The sequence below is a fragment of the Leptonotus elevatus genome, chromosome 7, assembly GCF_054856555.1.
Source record: "Leptonotus elevatus isolate MCC_2025b chromosome 7, RoL_Lele_1.0, whole genome shotgun sequence".
Lineage (NCBI taxonomy): Eukaryota > Metazoa > Chordata > Actinopteri > Syngnathiformes > Syngnathidae > Leptonotus > Leptonotus elevatus.
In genome coordinates, this window is record NC_141245.1 from 10227512 (window position 1) to 10249111 (window position 21600).

At 38.1% G+C, this 21600-nt stretch overlaps 1 protein-coding gene across 2 annotated transcripts in view; it reads right to left on the reverse strand.

Annotated features, from left to right (window-relative positions):
• The window catches only part of pdgfd (platelet derived growth factor d), a 41970-nt gene extending 23003 nt beyond the window's left edge, over window positions 1–18967 (reverse strand). For both annotated transcript variants that reach the window (XM_086080658.1, XM_086080657.1), the window contains exon 1: window positions 18455–18967. In XM_086080658.1, the coding sequence (XP_085936784.1) occupies window positions 18455–18575 (121 nt within the window). In that variant the 5' untranslated portion in view covers window positions 18576–18967. The remainder of the gene's footprint in view (window positions 1–18454) is intronic.
• Window positions 18968–21600: the final 2633 nt, after the last annotated feature.

The window sequence follows — 21600 nt, forward strand, 5'->3', positions numbered from 1 at the left end:
ACACCCCTAGTTGCAATAAATTTAGTTTTCGGCATTTCAAATTGCGATGCTATATGCTATGTGGCTAACAATATATAATATGTGGAAGGTGTGCATTGATCTCGGTACCATGTGTGTGCGTGTGTATGTCTGTTCCCCTGGAGGCAGACAAAGGGATGTCCTGTGACACAGACAGAGGAGGTTAGATAAACAACCAGGGATCAAAACACTGTTGACTCAGGACACTCACAGACAGATTTACTGAAGGCTTTCTTCTTTTCTTGCTGGGGCAGCTGAGGCAATGAGGCCCCAGCAAAAAAAAGAGGAAAATACGTTATAGATATTCCTCTCATATTTTTCAGACCACACAATGTAAATCCTGCTAATACGACTCTACCACTACTAGGGGACCTCGATTTATGACATTTCCTACATAACAGGATATGAGGATGAACGAACGAATGAACACTATAGTGTACAATGAAGTAATTTGCACAGCATGAGAATATGTCCCTATATAACACTAACCCTCAATTTTAACAGCACCACAGCTAAAAAATGCTGCTAATGGTTCTATTAACTACAATAGAGACTTGTGCGTCGGTATGGTTCTCACAGACCAAGACCAAGAAAAGGTTTTGGCACAATTTAGGAAGAGCACAAATATTAAAGACACTGTAATTTCCCAGGTATGCCAGCTAGTAATGTTTAAAGCGATAGCCTAAGAGGTTATTTGTGGTCAACTTGAACGGCAGCCAAAGGACATATTTTGCAAGCAGGATCAATGCAATCTCATAAACTGCTGAACTATGCCTTGCTAACTGGCAAACTGCCTCTGAAGGTTTCCCCTGGCACAGTCCAGGAACAGCATGACAAACGAGCTGCCGTCTTTTCCAATCAGATGATGAGCAAACACACAAATTGCAGCCTCACGCTGACAGACAGCCACAAGACAGACCGGACAAAATGACAGGCTGGCAGGATGCAAAAACTGAGAAAAGGATGAGGAAGCCAACCTGGCTGAGGTGAAGGACAGTCAGATGGAGGAGTGAAACAGGGCAAGTGATTGAGTGAGATAAGGAAGGACGGAGGTGCGAAGAAAAGAAAAAGTCATGAGCAGTAGAAACATGTATACTGCTGAGTAACAACGTCCTCAAATACTCACGAGAGCTCAAACCATTAGATAAGCCACACCAAAGAACATGTCGAAGACTTATAAATAAGCAATGATACAATCTGCTTTGCGAGCATGTGTGCGTGTCTGTGACGCCGTGTCACTCCTTGTCGCTTGTTTTTGTTCATTTCAATGTCAAAAGGGAGAGCAGGAACGTTACTGAAAAGATGACTCTCAATGATTCAGGAGCATTTTTATCTGCTCCTCATATCGTCACGAGTGTGTCTCAGTGGTCTCTTGAATAACATTAGCATCTGCACTTTGCTTCTACAACAGCCTCTCTGGCAACTGTGACCCCCCCAAATTGTTGGCAGGTTAATTAGCATTGTACGAATCATCTGTTAAAGGACACAACATGCATTTGGTTGAATAATGTATACAACAGTAACATTTAAGGTAATCAACAACTTCAGAAATTTGTATAATTTATAAGCGTTACAACTTATCCGAGGCAAGTTTGTTACAGCTGTGCCGTGACTGCATTAGCAATGAACTAGCTTGGTTTAGAGCTAACAGTCAAAACATTACCACGATATGAATGAAATACGTATAGCTAAACGGACACATCATTAACATGATATACATTTGGTGAGTTGAACTACAAGGCAGGTTACGTAATCACAAAATATCACCCAAAAAAATCTGAGCTCAAAATGTTGCTTTCATTCACTAATTTTGAGGACTAAATTACACGTGTGCAAAGTGAATCAGGTGATTCCTAACTTGTTCCTGATTGGAGCAATTGCAAGTGTTACAACTGACGCGTGTCACAAATGTCCCTGGTCTCCTCTAACTACACAGTCGAATTAGACCTAATAAAGCATCAAATACAACTAAATAACACAGCATTATATTTGTCAAAGAAAACAAGTTTATACTGTACATACTGTATCTTTTATTGAATTTCAACATTTCCCTGTACGGTGCTTTGACATGTTCCGATATAACACCTTGGCTAAGATAACTGAATAATGGATGGGACTAACTCTTACCAAGTCAGCACTGTTGACAGGTCAGTGGAGACACTGTGGCTGAACGATGCTAGCAGCCATATTTCAAACACGTCAGTAATTTGAATATTCACACTGATCCAAAATTTTTTTAGAATTCTGCACACATGGAATAATAAAACTACAGAGCAGAAATGCGCAAGTCATGCAAATGAAGTAGATGCAGTCTTTTTTTCATGAGTCTCATGAATGCCAAGTCAAGGTCAAGTGGAATCTTCCAGAAGTTTTTGCCAAGCATGTCGCAAGTCATGAAATTGGTGACTCGAGTTGACACAAGTCCAGGTTCAATGAGTTCTCCACCTCTGGCGTACAAACAAAGAGAAGGTGTCACATTTTGCGCCTGAAACAAACACATTCTAAAACTGTGAATGCTAATGAGAAATGCAGAGCTGCCAAACGAGATGGAAATCACTGAACACTACCTCGATATACCCGTAACACGTGATTATTCAGAATATAAAAAAATAAATAAATAAATAAAATAACACAACATCAGAGGCGGCCGCTGGTAAATAGGACTTTACTTTTCTGTCCGCTTCCTTTGTTTGTCGCTTCAGGTCTTTCAAAAAAATTGCTTTCTCAAATTGAGTAATTTGCTCCTAAAATTTCATCATTGCAAAATTGCTCCTCAAAGAAAAGAGTTATTTCGAGCCTTGACATCTATTTCACTAAATCAAGATGAATGTGGTTTCTTCAAAATGACCAGAAGAGGAAAAACTGAGAAAGACAAGAACATATGGAGAGACTATAGGCAAATCAGAATGAAATCTATTTTGAAAGGGACAGAACATGAGTGATGCAAGTACATGTATGGCCCCTTGAAAGTACAATACTGAAACGCCAAATGTTTCTTCAAATTTGACGTAACATTTTTGAAGCTGGATAACACTTTGTCAACAGCACAGAGTGTACAATCAACTTTAACATTTACATCTTTAGCTGACTGACACAACTCAAGGTAGTGGCTGGATTTGAAAACAGGAATCTCTCTCCTTGACTTTGACATCACTCCCCAAGATGGGAGGGCAAAAGTTGGCGGCATCCCAGCATGCAGCATGTGCAGCTGAATCCCAAATTAGAAACACCTCTCACAGCATGAAGCATTTCATTTATTCACTATATCGGCAATAACAATACATTCACACCTATCTCATAGTTTCAATCAAATTGAGCATTATCATTTTTGTACTGGTAGATCATTTAATATAGCTCGTATTGAAACAGATTGTATTATGTTATGAATAGAGGGTGTATATAAGGCATTGTGTGTTATTCAGTACACTGCAGTCAATATGTATCGATTGTATAGGAGAGGTATGAACGTGGCCAAGCGAATCAGCATGATTTGCGTAGTGTGGTGTGAGTACGCACCAACGCTTGATACAGGAGCATCTGGCTCCTGCTGACAGTTACTGCAGTTTAAACAGCAACATTATGGAGAACAATCAATAATTGCTGCAATGCACAACACGCACAGGCACATATGTGCTGAATGGTTTCTGCTGTTCATACTTCCATCCATTTCCTATAGCGCAGGGCACATATCGACAAATAAACATTCACACATATATTCACACCTATGGACAATTTAGAGTCCGTGAACATAACCTGCCTGTTTTTTGGAATGTGGGATGAAGCACCAGGAGAAAATCCACACAAAAAAATATCCACGCACACCTGATCTTAAATTCAAACCCAGAACCTGATGACTGTATATGTAGGCCTACCAACATTCTGACATTCAGCACACCCAAGATAATAATAGTTAAAAACATTTTTTGATATAGTTAGTTTTGATTTCATTTTGACTACTTTGAATATGTGAACATTTTAGCATGACAAAATCCCACAACACACAGCAAAATCAGTTTCGAAATGGTTCATGGTTTAAAAAAAAAAAAAGAAGAAAAAAAGAAAGTTTTGCAGTGGCTCAGACAGTCCAGACTTGAATTAAGTTGAAAATCTGTGGCAGGAACTAAAGATCAGAGCGATGACAAGAAGAGTTTATCGCTAAAGATGAATATTAGCCGAGTCATGCAAAAAGCTGGTCAGCAACTATAGGATGTGTTTTACTAGCTTTAATACTTAATTTGATATATATGTAACCAGGCGAAAAAGAGAGACACATTTTTTTTTGTTAAATTCACCAATGTAATACCTGTTTGTGTCAATGGGTGGTGCTAGTTCCCCATTTATTTCTAGTTATACCGGAAGTCAGTTTGTTTCCTGCGCGCTTGATGTCTCTCTAGGAGAACGAGAGAAGGACATTTTCACTTTTTCAGCATAGACTGGTTGGCGAGGAAGCCGTTTTTGGCCGCATAAGCATTTACTTGATTGTCTCGGTAAGGAAATGTCATTAATATGTAGTTATCTATCTGTTAGTAGATAATACAAGATGATATTAATGCACAAATGTATTTTATTTTTTGGGGATATTCTTCCAGAGTTGCCATTGGCGCTTTGTGTACCGCTTTGTGCAGCGCTTAGAAAGCAAGTTCGCTTGCTAGTTTTGTTACACAAGCGCCATCTTTGCTAGTGTCGTTTCAACACAACGAAGAGCGTTTTTTTAGAAATAAACAATCCCTTTTTGTATTTGTAGTTGACCCGCTTCATATACAATAGATATAAATTGATGTAATTCACTAAAAAGTTTTCTCTCTCTCTCTGTTTCTCTCTCTGCGCATTGGCTAACACATTTTTCCATCCAGTCCATTCTCTCTAAGGGCAACTTGAATGATGTTTGCTAGATGCATGTTTGCTCTTTTACTGAGCAGACGCTTATGTTTTGACACAAGTCCCGCTCTCTTGCTCACATCAGATATGTGTGCGTGCGTGTCAGTGTTCTGACTGCCAGTATGTATCTGACCTATCCACCGCTGGGATCACTTATCTCGCTGAAGGCTCAACAGTAGCACATCAACATCCACCTGCTCCTCCTCCTCTTCAATTCTGGTCCTGTCTGTTAACTACTCTGTCATCATCTTTCACCCTTTTCCCCTTGACATCTCACAACCGCACTTTTACTGTCCTCCCACATCCCGCTTCCTTCGTCAGCCTGCATACTGTATGCATCCTCCTCTCGCGTCTGCACTTGCAACGCTCCCATTCTCCCTGCGCTGCTCACCAACTTCTGAGAGAGTTAACGATGAGCTGAAACCAGGAGAAAGGAGGCTAATGAAGACCAGAGGAGACAGAGATAGTGACGGGGGGAGACAGATGGAGAAATGCCGGGATACACAAGTGGGGGAATGTGGGAAATATGTGGAGAAACGCTGACATTCAGAGAAGGGAAGATAAAAAATCCTTTGACGGGGGAAAGAAAGAATCTCTTTCATTTGTGTCAGAGCACCATTGTCAAAATAACAAAGACGTAGCACTCGCTGAGAACCAGAGGATTTGTCAAAGTCCCCCTCTTGCACACGCAATACACACATAAGACACACGGCATAAATACACAAACGTGTTTATCTCTTTCCTTCAGCAGGGACCGATCTCCTGGGGCGTGAGTGGCTTCGGCTCTCATTTTTCTGCAGTGTCACTTCTGGCATTTGTCGTGTGTCTCACCCTCACTTAGCCCTGCTAGCAGAAACATGACGGCGCCATTCGATTCTTTCGGCTCAATTTTTTGCAGCCAATGAAGCCATTTGGCTCGATTGTGTTGCCGGAGAAACGTCTTCACCTGTGTGCATGTACATTCTGCACAATCCCATTGACTTTCTTTAGGTCGAGTTGCTCTTTTCGACAATGTGTTAGAACAAATTTAAAAAAATAAATGTTATTATATTATGTATATCAGGGATAGGCATCTTAAACACTGATCATACTGTATGTAAAAAAAGAAAATATTAGAACAACAGTCAGAATATTTTTTTGTAGGCTACTCTACACGTTGCCGTTCTTCCTCTCTCTCATCTACGCCGTTGCCTTGTAAATGGCAACAAATGTGCACAATGCGTGCGCTATATGAGCTCAAGCAGCAGAGCCGCAGGGTTTTTTGTGAGTGTTTTTTTCGGGTTCACCTGTCTGGCCAAATCCCATGAAATATCCAGGGGAGAAATAAATATAATAAATAAATAAATAAAAAGCTAGAACGTGCTGGTCAGTGTGTGATTGACGTTTTACTCCATAAATAAATCAATAAATACATAAATAAATAAATAAATAAATAAATAAAAAGCTAGAATGTGCTGGTCAGTGTGTGATTGACGTTTCACTCCCTCTCGCTATTGGTCAATGCTGCGGAACCAAAAGGACGACGACGTAGGTATGTCATATAGACTTTCGTCGTGATGGTCGTGAATCGTCCCAGACAACAGGCGACCGATCGTTGAACGTGTCACACTACACGGGCGACGCTACGTCAAGATATCTCAAAATTGTTCAAGACATGCCCCGTTTGTCCGCGACACGTCGGTCGGGCCAAAATCGGGCTATTTTCTTGTAGTCTGACCAAGACATAAACCATGTCTGCCATCTAGTGGTGATTGGTGATATTACAACTTAAAACCACACTCGACCCTATGCATATTCGGCACCTAGGTATTAGCATATTTGTGCTTTTTTCCCCCCAGCATTTTTTCACATTTGTGATTTTTCCTATTTTTCTTTCTCTCTGGCCTTAATGGAAAACTTATATTGAATATTCATCAATGTTTTTCTTTTCTAAATAATTTTTGGGGGTTTGTAATGAATAAATCAATACATATTTTTTATTTTGAATTGTTTTAATATAATCAATGTGCAGCTCAGAGTATAGTCACAGGCCTGCTAAATATATATATATATATATATATATATATATACAGACTCTCTTTCCTGCCATGTTTTAATATGCCCCTGTTTAAAATGTGCTGTAAAATGAATTTCCATTCCAAACAGGTACATATACTAATCAATAATGTTTGGCCCAATCTGTGTTTGATCAGCATTACCAAACATTGCCCTGAATCAGGTGCCAAGTTGCATTTTAAAACATACGTTTTAATGATGGATACATTTCCAAGCAAATATCAAATTAAATTTTTCACCTGGCAGAAGATGATGTCGGTTCAGGTGGCGGACGGATTCCAGAGGAGGGGGTGTGTTGTGCACCTAAAGTAGTGATAATCCTTTACTGAAGCTATTCTATGGATTGTTTCTAGTTATTTCAAGCGGTTTACAATTTTGTTGAAGCAGTGAGAGTATGCACACTTATTGCCTTCACCTTGCTTCTTTAAATGGGAAAATGATTCCACTCGTGTTGATGTGTACCTTAGTATAACATTTTTTAAACTGTTGCAAGAACAGTAGGAAAAGTCGACCAAAGGAAGAGTTCATATTACTGAGATATCATGAGCAATGATGCAGCTACCACCCCTAATATATAATAACATTGTGTAACTTGCACTGCAACGTAAAATAACATTTCGAAAAACTAGCAGTTTTCGTTTCTGTTTGTCAACCTAAACAGAAAGGTGAGATTGTCTTCACCTGTCGAAATGCATTCAATACGTAAAATCTTGTCTACAGCTTAATAGTAATAACACGGCCTTCCGCTCAGCCTAAATAGAAGCTGAATAGCTTCACCGGGGATCCTTTTTTATTTCTCCTTGCATTCCCCTCAGAGAACCTGTTCCACCTTGCCAGAGGGCTATCAGTGTAATTAACACACCAGCTGCAACTACAGTGGCATTGTAATGAAGCCGTTAGTTTTATGAAGCAAAGCCATTTAAAGCTGTTCTGCCAACTCCCTGTCGCTGGATGCCTTACGGAAACACATCACGTCGGGTATTCTTGTCATGTGTAAGCAGTCTGTGCTTGGGCTGTGCTAATTTGACCCTGAAAGTGTTTTGGAATCATGTTGATGATTCCCCGGATTCTTTTTTTTTTTATAATCAAGGAGGATATGGTCAATGATAATGTAGTGGCTCGCAAGGCTGACTTTCATGCAGCGTGGGATCAATTCTGGCTCAGAGGCTGGTGGTGTGAATCTGAGTCTGACTGATTGGGAACCAATCACCCGTCCATGACCTTGAACAGGGTGGTTCTATGTTCTTTCCTGTTTTTGATACACTGTCCCTCATTTCAAACTCTCAGCCACAAATGATTTTCCCTTTGCAATCTAACCAGCCCCATTCGCTGTATTACTTCTTCCCCTTTCTTTTCCTGTTTCCATATTTCACCTATACATGTTATCTTCTCTTTCATAGTCTGACCTTATCATCTTCTCCATGGCTTCTTGCAACTCCCCCATTCTGTCGCTCTTTCCTTATAGCCTTAATCTTCTTTTTCCACATCCAATTTAGCTGCTCCACTCTGTTTTCTGTATCTAATGCCAGTCAGGTGCTTCAGCCAAGACTCTACTCCACCTGAATTAATAAATGTCTCTTGTGGCTTCACCCTTTCCCCTTATGCACTGCTCTCACAGCATTAACAAGTATAAGAATGCAGGTTTTACCCATACCACATTTTTGGGAAAGAGTATTTACATTTGATATGTAGTAGTACCAATACATAACAATGTCATTATGCCTTGTAATTGGGATGAATTAACTAATATTGTTAAATAACATCAAATTTTCCAAATCATGGCATAGCTTTCACTTAAATACAACCTTTTAGGTAACAACTTGTCATTATTGAACATTTAACATCCACCTGCATGTCTTGCTAAAAATCAGAGGTGGGCATCGTTAATCAGTAAGCCGCTGTCAGTATTTCAGGTCAGCCCAGTCCGTTAGTGACAGCCAATCAACGGCAAGAAGGTATTTGCCGGTAGTACGTCAAACACGTGCACCGTATATAAAGAGACGCCACTAAATAAATAAATAAATAAAATACAATTAAAAAAGTCATACAGTGTGTCTTTAGTTAGTGATGGGAAAATTAAGCTTCATTTTTATTTTTATTATTGCTCTGGATCAGGGGTTCTTTTTTACCTTGGGGCCCAACTTTTCCTGTAAAAATTGAGAAATTATGATTTATTTTGACTTATTATTGTTTGTATTTAATAACTAAATAAAATCTAGTTAAGGTTTGTATAATCATTATCAAATAACATGATACAATGTGGTCGTCAATGACATTGATCAATGACTGACACCCAATAAGATGCAACAAGCAAATCAATTCGTTTTTGTGTGCGTTTATGTGGTTGTGCTTTTTTTAAACAAACGAGGCAGTGTGTCCAGATTGATAATTGTGATTCACTCAAGGGATTTCTTCACATTATCAATCTGGGATTGCTCCACGTTGATTTGCTCGGGAAAGGAGGGACTTGCTGTACAATACTTCGAGCTGATTGGACGATGTGGCATCTTGTGCACGTTTGTTTTGACCAATCACGGCAACGGATGAAAATGTCGCCTTCAGTCTCGTCTTGAGAAAAAAAAAGAAGCACGGACATCTTTACCAGATAAAAATGCACGAAGCGCCTCTCGCTGTTCAACATTCAACAGGGAAATGGTGAGTAATCCTGCGAGAAAATCCATTCGTGTATGCTAGGTTTGTTCTATTCCCCTGGCATTGGTGCTTCCTAATTTCCTCACAGCTGCATTCCCGCCCTAAACAACGTCTGATTGGTCCGAAATAAAAAAGGTCAGCGGGAGCAGTATAAGATGGATTCTCGTAGTATTTGTGAAAATTCAGCTTGCTGGCAAGGTTAGAGGCAGTGTGGACAGATTTTTTTTTCTCCACGGGGTGGGAGGGAAATATTCGGTCCGTTGCGGCTCACAGTTACAAAACTGAAATTACTTTGCGGCCCACTAGATGGCGGTTGCGACCCCAAGAATCACTGCTCTTGATGGTGCTCTTGGTTTAAAGATGCAGTGGAAATGTAATCAATATTATTGCACTAGCCTTTAGGGCACTACCTAGAGGAGTAAAAAAAATATCACAAGTTGTTCATGAAGCTTCATTTTCCCAACAATACTTTCGGTCCCACAGACTGCAATGACTTTGTCCCGCATTGATACCTATTACCACATGGTCTGATGTTTTTATTTGACTTTTCTTCGTTATTCTTTTTTATGTCTGTGCGGAGGTTGTATGATGATAACAAAATTGGCCCAGTAATTTTATTTATATATTTTTTTTTAATCTGAATAAATCAGAGGTTGACCAAGGCTGACTCCGTTCCATCTTTGTCGACTGTCTGGACTCTGTATAAAGCATTTCCTTCCATTACCTGAAGAGACCATTTGAACCTCACACGCTCCTCTGATGGGCTAAAGAACTTAATGTTTCAGAATATCATTTAGATAATTCACTGCTACTTAAAATAATTTTCAGTCAAGAGATGAGGGAGTCACTTTGGGGGCAGACGACTCTAGACTTTTAATTTGTGACTCTTCTGCCATGACTCATCATCCCTTTTCATCATATCTTCCGATCAGAAGCCGGTGGGTGAGAGAGGGAGAGCCACCTCACCTTTTATTCCGAGTCTATTTGACTTGCCCTGAGTTCCTTTAAAAAAAAAAAATGCTGACAGGACGGAAAAGTGAGAGGACAACTCCTCCGGCTCCTTTAACTTGGCATATCTCTTCTTAAACACCTTTCCTCTCCAACTCTTGTAATCCCTCTCTACACTTTCACTGCTCTACTTCCAGCCGCTACCTCCACCTGACAGCAGCAGAAATATTAAGCACCACCTTCCGCCACTGGCCTTTCAAGACCTCATCACGCGCTTGCCTCTGTCTTGTTGCACAGAAACAAGCACACACCCTCCCATCCGACCGTTCAAAAGGTTACCACCCGATTTCCTTTTCACAGGGAAGGAAAGAAATGAACTGCCAAACATGTTTAGGTGGGGCTGCTTTTTGCTTGTGTTAGTTGTGTGTGGAAAGTATGTGTGTGAGTGCAAATAATTATTAGGGGATTCCTTCGAAGGGAGATCCTGTAATTGTGTTTGCTTGTGAGCGTGTCCACTTGGGAGGGTGTAAAGTAGTTCAATGTCCGCTGTCTTGTGACTCAACTATTCCAATAATCTTAATGTCTCTCCTCCCCGCTCCCACCCTTGAGTTTCATATCACGACATGTGGAAAGACTTTGCAGCTGCGTTTGAAACGATGATGAATTTGACGCAAACACGTCATGGCTGTCCGATGATGCCAAGAGAAAATGTCCATCAAAGCTTACAGATATTACACCATGGACAATTCATCACATTCAATAGTCTTGAGTAATACAATCAGAAGTCCTGATAGCGTTTGTCATGGCCCTCGAGGTGAGGTCATGACATTGATTTAAAGGTCAAATGGAGATTCTCTCACTCAAAGCCATTGTAAAACACTGTTGTAATTTTGTTAGTGACATGGCAAACGCCATGGAAAGGAAGATGCCAAAATCATAGTGGACTTACAAAATGGATCCTCACAGTAATTTGCTCAAACATATTTTGATACTTGACTTTATTAAAAATGTGAGTGGTTGGTATGTGTGTGTGTCTGTTTGTAGGCATATGCATATTATCAATTTTCTCAGAAGTAGTCAAGGACCATGACAGCACACTCTCTGATATCATGCCAAGAAAATATTTTTCTTGTGCTACAGTTGCATGTTTGCACATGTGAATGAACCAAATCAGGGTAAGCTTATGCACGTTTGAGTGAGCAACATAATCAAGTAATGTGTTCTAACTAAATTACAGTTTTTAATATTAGCAATTTTGAAGTGTAGCTGCATGAAAGTCAGACTAGAAGAAACAATTCTCAGCCTACTGTATGATCCAGTGTTGCTGTACACAGAGATGGGAAATAAGTACAAATACTTTGTTACTGTACTTGAGTACGGTAGTTTTTTCAGTACTTTGTACTTTCCTGAGTATTTATTTTTTAGACTACTTTTTACTAGGGGTGTCAGGCGATAACATTTTTTATTGAAATTAATCACATGACTTCAATAGTTAGCTCACGATTAATCGCACATTTTATGTCTGTTCTAAATGTATAATAATTTTTTTCTAATTTAAATATTCTTATTAACGTAAAAGTGGGGGGGGGAATAAACTAAGAAATATGGCTGCATCTTTTAGTCATTGATACAGTAATCTCATAATATTTCATAAAATTTAGTTAAAAGTAATAAAAGATTAAAAAAAATACTGTACTGTTTTTAAATCACATCCCATGCCCTTATATGGGCATGGCATTGGTCATTAGGATCAGCTGGCACAGACTTCCAGTTAACAAGGAAATGAATTCATGAGCAAATGGGGAAAATAGCTCTGCTCTTTAGGAACATGCCATGAATCTCTCACAGATGGTCTATAATTAAATATGAATTAAAAAAAAAAGTTTATTTTCTCTGTGTAGATTCCTTTGGTTTGTTCCCGGGTCTTTGACATTGTTTGCCACCTTATAAGAGCTCAGAGAGATGACAGGGTAAAAGCTGAAGCAGATGGAAGAAGATGGGATGATAAAGAAAGAAATTAGAACAGGGAAGGTTGAAGGCAGAGGATCTGGAGAGATGGAGCGATATGTAGTCAGGCATAGACTGATAAGATAGCGCTGAGAGAGGAAAGCTACTGATAAGAAAGATGACAGAATAGCAGAAATCAGAAAACTATAAGGGAGCCTTTATGAAACATATACAGTATTGGAAAATAAGTCGGATTTGGTACGCAAAGTCAGTTGCAGTTTTTGTGAATGCTTGTACAAGCAAATGACATTAGACTTGTGTTTTTGCTATACGTATTGCATCTCACGCTACTGTAACGCACCGCACAAACATAGGGTGACCTGACATCCTGGTTTAACCGGGGAAGTCTCGGTTTTGGGCCTTGTGTCCTGAGTCCCAGCGGATTTCGCCAGCACCATTGCTTTGTCGTGCTTTACTTTACTTAAGTCCAGTCCCAGTGCAAGCCAATTGTTTGGGCCATGTGCATGTCAGTCACGGTTGTCATGACGATCTGTATGACTAATCCAACCACATCTAATCGCGAAGAGGTGTGTTTTGGCCGTACCTTACTACTTCCTGTCACCGGTCAGACTCAAGCTGAGATTTTCTGGCGGCATATTTCCAGTGTTACAGTGTTTTTTGGGGGGTAGGGGTGGGAGTGGACGACCCCGGCACAACCCCCATTTTTCATAACAAACGCAAAACTGAGTTTTTATTCTTCACAATTTTGCCAGTTACATGTGGATTTTCGCTATTTGTGGGCCGGCACGTATTTTGTCTATCATTTATTTGCATTGGCATTTTTTGTCATACATCTGGTTAGAAAGTGTGTGGTCCTGTGTGACCTCTCCATAGTAGCACTGATGAAAAATTGTAACCCAAGAGGATTACTTCAAATGGGGGAACATCTGGTTTGTTTGAAATATATCTTTGTGACATTGGTCTTGGAACTTTTCCGACACACCTTGTATATCACGATATACACGAGTGGACAAAATTGTTCGTACCTAGATGTCAAGACTCACAAATGTAGAGCCGGCTATATGTTTGCCAAATATAATTACAGTATGGACATATGTATTTTTCAGTGTGCCTGGTGTAAGACTAATGAGCCTACTGTAATAATCTCTTTAGTGAATATATCAAAGTGACTATATCAAGGCTGCAGTAAAATATACATTTTTAAAAAGCTCATAATATGAATTGATAAATGTCACTGGATAAATAAATAAAACAATAAAAAAAAAAAACTTACTTGAAAATAACAGCACCTAAAACTACACATCTGAGCAAAATTGTGTGCAGGCGTCCACTTCGCCTAGTATGATGTTAGCTGTGTCTGAGCACAAAAACAAATGACTCTTTAACGACATCATCACAGGGACTTCCCAATTCACAGAGGAGTTTGAAAGATGTCAAGTACAAGACTTTTCTTTCTTCTTTAATTCAGCTAATATTTAATACGATACAAAATTGAATACGACTGCAGGCAAAACAAAAATGAAAGAACATGCTCCATAAATGTGGTATGCTAAATACTGCAGTGCATTAAAAAAGTATGAGAACCCCTAATATCAGATTTCAACTTGTAGTAATAAAAATGAATATAGCTGATTGGATGGATACAGTTATATACAGGATATATTCCCCCAGACTTTGTCAAGGAATAACTCATGAGTTTTTGGTGATGAACTGGAGAAAAATGCAGCACCTTTTGTTAAAACATAACAAAGGACAATAAAAAAAGGTGTCTAAATATCTAAATATGGATTAAAAATATACATATGGGAGTCTAAATATAGTAATATAAACACTCCCTTCCAAAGGTATTACAGCTTTAACTCCACTCTAAATCTCACTAATAACACTATAATTTGCTTCCCACCTTTTTGCTTTAACATCAATCAAACCTTGAGAGGCCACACAAAAGTGGTGGTGTGATTGCAAGCTGATATATGCTGCATTGTGCCAGTCATAATACTTACAGCTTGTGAAGTAAAGTGCACAACGCAGTCCTCGCATTGTTTACATTTTTGGACAGCATTCGTCTTTCTGTTGCCCCCTTACTTGTGAGAAATGCCATTAGGCACAAAAGTAAATTAGAAAATGTGAAAATTCATAGCTCTAGGGCTTTTCCTAATGCATGACTAGGCAGAGAGCACTGAGTGCAGAGGCTATGCAAATGCTTCTATGTTTCTTCATAAACACACCGGAGTAGAAGGTGGAAAAGGCCTCAGGGCTGTTGTCCAGGTTCAAATCTAAAACGAAGGTATTTTCATGTTTCCTTGCCAAAAGCAACCCCGCAGCTGTCTGTGTGCTTCTCTGCGTGTTTAATAAAAGTTACTATAGCGCATACTGTAAAAAAATTTGTTTTAAATCGTAAAAAAACGGTACATTTACGGCACCTGGGGCGCCAGAAATAAATGTGAAATAACAGAAAATTACCTTTTCGTAAAAAGTACAGTTTTTAACTGTAATTTTGACAAGATTGTATGCAATATAACAGTATATGACAAAAAAAAAACGTGATTAATCTTTCTAAACATGGCCAATAACTGTAAAAAACAAACAAAAAAAACTAGATATTAGTTTTAAAATTGCAACAGTTTACTGTTAGGGCATTTCATTTATACAGTATCGCATTTTTACCTTTTTCAAACCGCTTTACATTTTGACTACCGGTAGTCACTCAACTTCTGATGACACATGCATAGGAGTTCAGTATTTTGCTCAAAGATACTTCACAGTTCACCAAGTGGATCAAACCCACAACCTCAGGGATACCAGACGGCCACTCGACCACTGATCTACGCTGCCACTGGTATTTTCTAATTTTGCATCTCATGAAATGTATAGTTGGTAGTGCTGATTCTTCAGCAGAGGCAGCATTCATAAGTCTAATTGTTTGCTTTGCGTATCTCAAGCTTTTTTATTACGTTTTATTTTTTTTATTTTTTTTTACAAGAAAGTAATTTTCTGTTATTTCACAGTATTTTTCTGGTGCCCCAGCTGCTGGAAAATTACAATTGTTTGTTTGTTTGTTAAAAAAAAAAAAAATTGTTACAGTGTATATTTAATTAGATATTTTTTCAAAATAAATGTTAATACAATGAATCTATCTATAGGACATTACAGAAATATTTTCACTTTTAAAAAATTGTCAATTCACAAATAAATAATGGTAAAATTAAAAAAATATATATTTATTTGGTGGTGGTGGGGGGGTGGGCTAAAATCTAATTTTACATTGTATTCTATTAAATAACAGACAAATATTTGTGAAATTACGATACATTTGTGAACATATTTTACCAATCAATATATGTAGCTATTTCTAATGGAGTTTTTTGTAAAAGAACAGAAATATTGTGTATTTTTACAGTTACAGTGATTTCATGTTATTTTACATTTGAAATTCAAATTCTGTTTATTTTTGTGAAGTAAATGCTATTTTTAAAATACAGGAAAAAAACTGTAAAATAAAAAGTCAAATTCTGTTATATTACAGGTTGTTGTTTTTTTTACAGTGCAACTGTAGCCTGGGGATGACATGAAAAATAAGCATGGTGTGCACCTGCAGGAAGTCAGACTCAAGTAGGGAAGACTTGCACGACAGTAACAGTGTTTGTTTCAGGCGACTGTGCCCTTTTGTATGTCCGTCGACCACTCTTCCTCCAAATTCTCCTCATGACATAAGTCTCATAATCAGTAATTTTGTCAAACAATCTGATACATTGATAGATTGCTAGCATTTTATAGGCATTAGACACAATTTCCTGGATGGGAATTAAAAAGAATGATCAATTAATCAACTCATTGATTTTCTTTTCACATGGAAGGTAACATATACAGTATCTGTAAATGTTCTGGACTCCTGTTTTCATGCCACCGTAGTGGTGAGCAGAATGATGCGGATGTCTGCTTAGATTTAGGGCTCAACTTCCCTGCTGATATTATGTTGTACTGTTCTGTACTTCCTTAGACAGCAACATAGCTGCTGCATGAGACTGACTCAACAGTGCCTCTGATGGCTGCAGCCATTTAGTGGTCTTTTTTTTTTTTTTTTTTACTCCATTACATCAAAAGTGCAATTCATTGACAATTGTCAAAATTCACAATGATCATTTTTGGGGGGGATATGTTCAATACCAATTTTCTTCAGACCGATACCAGTATGAGTAGCCTACTCAACTCTTGAGTAGTCACCGATATCAAGATAATTTGTTGATACCCCCCGCCCCCCACCAAAACAAACAAACAAACAAACAAAAAAACTATTACAGATAACTTTAAAGTGAAAAACCTATACAGGTCTATCCCAATATAGCATTTGTACTTAAAATTGTATGAAATCATTGGCAATTTTCTATTATTCAAATTTTTTATTACTACTTCCTGATCATATTAATGGTCACAAGAGGGCAGGCTTGAAAATACTGATTCCTTAAAATAAGGCTGGTATTGGCACTGATACCGATACCTGGTATTGTTGATCAACAGCTGGATACAAATGTTTGTCATACTTTAAGGCAAATTGTTAGTTTTAATGCCAGTCACTGGAAATCATGAATATTTCATCATCAATTAAAGATGGGAAGCTACTGAAACAATGAATAAATAGGCTGTGGCAACTTCAGCAAACAGTGAAGTATAGGTATATGGAAAGCCCCAAATTTGAGCATTCATTTGATATGATATCAAGCTTAAAGTCCATCTACACTGTAAACCCAAGCGTTCAAAATGATCAAATAGATTAAGTAACAATAGTCAAAATTTTATGAAAACTACTACTAAGTTAACTTTTTTAAGTTGGTGTAACTTTGGATGCTTTTATGAGTAATTTGTGCTAAAAAGTTTTGATAAAATTGAATTATACTAGTTTTTGGGTAACTTAAAAACATAAATTAGCTGATGTTTCATAATTTATTTTATTTATTAATTTGCAATTTTATTTTAGCCCTATAGTTGACATTGTAAATGGTAATTTGTTCTCAGTTTCTTATCTGGTTTAACTAAATTAATAAGAATTGATGTTAGATTATAAACATATGCTCATAGCAGGCGGCATGGTGGCCAAAATGGTTAACATGTCTGCCTCCTCGTCCAGAGGTTGTGCCTGCGTGGGTTTTCTCCGGGTACTCCAGTTTCCTCCCACATTCCGAAAAAATGCAAGGTATGTTAATTGAACACTGAATTGTTCCTAAATTGTTTGTCTGTGTGTGTCCTGCGATTGGCTGACAACCAGTTCAGGGTTTACCCCACCTACTTCCTAAAGACAGCTGGGATAGGCTCCAGCATTCCTGCGACCCTCTTGAGAACACTGTATACTTATGCTTAGGACTTTTGTTAACTTAATCCAGTGGTTTTATAACATTTATAAATTAGAAACTGAGAATAAATGAGTTGCTGTAACAGAAAGCTTCTAAGTAACTATGTATCAAAAAAAAATATTTGGTGTAATGAAACCATTCAAGTTCTGCAAAACTCAAAAAAAGTGAAAGAAATTGTAGGCAACACACTAGTAGTCTCCTTGACCTTACTAGTATAACCAAAAGGCCCACTTTTTGCCTCCCTAGTAACATGTAATTGTCCTATAAACATGTACAGAAGTACTGTGGAAGAAAGTAGAGGAAAACATGCTTATAGGGTCACAGTCAGTCTTCTAGGGCAACGTAGTCTTTCTACTAGTGCAGGGAATTCTAGTCTTACTAGTGGACAAATAGCATACTAGTATGCTACATATGGGCTGTATTGACAATTGGGCATACATTGAATATTCAAATAGCTTTCCAAAGGTCAACATATGGGTTTTTTTTAGGGGGGGGGGGGGGCTGTGTGTTTTAAGATACAGAAGCAATAAACAGTCCAAAAATAAATGAATGAATAAATAAATAAATAATGAAAGAAGCGATCTTACCATCTCTCCTGATGTTGCCCCTGATGACTTTGATCATGGAAACCTGAGCTCTCCCCAGTGCTCCCGCGCTTAGTAAAAGTAAAAGCACCACGCACATGTGGAAAACTACTGGTCCACTCATGCCGACAATAAACTCGGGAAAAAGACGATTAACTGGCCAAATCTCCCCACCGTACAGTTACCTAGAACTACTCGCTCCAAACACATGAAAAGAAAGTTTCCATCCACTTGTTGACGCGTGGCGCGCACCAAAACGCACACGGACACACACGCGAGGTTCCTGGTCCAAAACGTATTCACCTCCTCGGATGATTGAAGCATACAAAGCACTCGGACTAAGTGCAGGTGGAGTGTAATATAGTTCCCGTCATGGTCACACATGCGAGCGGAGGCGCCGGACGTCTTATCACGCCTAAAGCAGTGAATTCAGTCCAGTATTGGAGAAATATCCTGCATAGTTTACAGCGCCTTTGGAGCTTCTGTCTGCTTGTCTGCACGCAACCGGCGCGTACGTCAAACTTCAGCCAACTAAGTTGGTTGGGCGCGCGCACATGAAGCTTTACTGAACTCACTGTCTGCGTGTCAAGTGTCAACGTGCTTTTGAGGGTCTGTGCTGCTGCTTCGGTAAGACCTTGACACTGAGGAATGACTCAATTAAGTTCTTTTGCATCTATAGGTTATATATACCATGAGTGGTTCTCAAATGGGGGTACGTGAAGGCACTCCAGTATGCAGGACCAAAAGTGCCTAAATTAAATAAATGATGTGTCATAAAAATAATTCAATGTGTCATTTATTAATTCAATATGAAATTAAATAAACCAATAATTAAATAAATATGTCATGAAATAATTAAATGTGTCATTTATTAATTAAATATGGAATGAAATAAACCAATCATTAAATAAATGTCATTAATTAATTAAATTACCTACATATGTAAATATATATATATATATATATATATATATATAATTATTTCTGTATTTATTTATTTCATCGTCCTGCGTTGCAGCGTGAATTAATTTTATCTGTCAAACTCATCCGTCAAAGTTAGTGGGCGGGACTACAGCCTGATTCACTAAAATCTTGTCTAATCGACTGCTTCGGCCTGAAGAGGTTACAAACATGGCGGCTACGGTGATGGATTTCTTTGTAGATATAGAGTGATCAAGACTTGTGCAAAACCAACATCAAAATAAAAGCGATATTTCTACTATTTCGTTAAAGTACAGTTTTGACTTGTAGGTGTTTTCATTGAAGAGTGATTTGCTTTTGAGACGTAGTTCTCGTAATGCCCCGCCTCGACTCGCGCGAGATTCATCAGTTCTTGTAGGTGGCCCCGTCACGCTAACGGCTCCTCATGCAAAGTCACAAGAATGAATAGTATGCGTGTATAGAGTCCCCTCAGGAAGCAATTCCGACACAAAAGCGAGTGGCCCTGTATTTCCAACTTCCTTTTCTTCCTTTTCTTCCTTTTACCGGGCGGGGTCACATGACTACAGGAAAATGCGGAGAAAAAAAAGTGACTTTCATTTCAACACGTCTCAAAAGCCACCTCATGAGAACGTAAATCTGAGTCTAATAGTAATGAACACTTTATGTTGATTTATGCGCATAAATCTTTATTTATAATTAAATTATTTATTTATTTTGTTTTTAGTTATATATTTTTTATTTCCAAATAGTTCAAGAGATGCCACATAAATACAAATAGAATTCCAAAGTTTTAATATATCAATGATGGAAAAACACCCTTTTTTCCCTTCCTTTCAACCAGAAATGCTTTGCGCCGGTCACTGAAAAAAGGTTGAAAACCAATGAAATATATGCTAATTTACTCAGGAGCTAAAAATGAAATAAAATGTTAAAATTATTGTATAGAAAGGCGGGTAAAAAGAATATACTGAAAAAAAAAAGACAGCATTTCACAACAATTAAAGTATTATTTTACTTTAATTTGTTGTAATAAATTTCCCTTGTAATATCTCAATGAATACCTGTATAAAATAGTTTTACAGCATTTAATTCCTATTTTACAGTAAAATCCTGCAATCAAACAACCCTATTATATCACAAGGCCTATACTATCACAGCAACACAGTAAAAAAAGAAAATGCAAGGATTTCACAGTATTTAATAGTATAAATACAGTGTAATATTTGTATTCAAGTCAAATGACGAAACTGAACTCGGCACTGAACCTAAAGATGCCATTTCCCTTTTCTCTGAGAGGACAACAAAGGCCCTTCCTCCAAAAGTGTCAACCCGATCATATTTGGAAATTTCTTGCGTGATTAATGAAATATAAGTCAACGACAAAGCCGCTTCCCGCCCCTTCCTTTAGAGCTCATGCTCTTAGATCGGAAAAAATATGAATGATGAGTGAATAGGGGAGAAATATTATTTTTTGGTCCCGTTTGAGTTGTGTTATGAATTCCCTTTCAATTCAGCACAAGAGAGGCCTGACGGCAGCACAACTGACTTGCTAGCTTTTGAGGTATATGTGAGATGTCTGCAAATCCTCATGAAAGCTCATTTCAGTTCAGCAAGTATCAAATGAATTAATTCTGCATTTTAACAACAACATTTTTTTTTTTACTCTTAATTATTTATTAATTTATTAAGTTTTCTGTTAATGTGTGTTTTTTAAACGTTGTCAATGTATGTTGTATGTTGCTTTATTACGGAAACGTAGAGCTGCCAATGGGGAGTTACCATTTTTGGTCGAATACGTTTGAACGTATTGAAATACGTTCAAACATACTCGCAAATATGTTCGAACCTACTCCCAAATATGTTCAAACATACTCGCAAATACGTTTGAACATACTCACAAATATGTTCAAACATACTCACAAATACGTTCGAACGTACTTGTAGGCTACATGTTACAAAGTTAGCATACCTTCCCATAATGCTACAGGGTTTGCGCATGCCGAGTGAAAACAAACCCCCGTTTTTTAGGCAGTTGTGCCACATTACCAATTCGTTGGAAAATTAAGTAGAAAAAAACATTGTTTATTTGTAACTTTTACAATTTATTATGTCTGCAGTGCATGATTTACAGTCGTCATTTTTCGCCCCGTAATGCAACGGGGTATTTACGCACACACAACTGTACTTCCTGGAGGTAACGAGTGGAC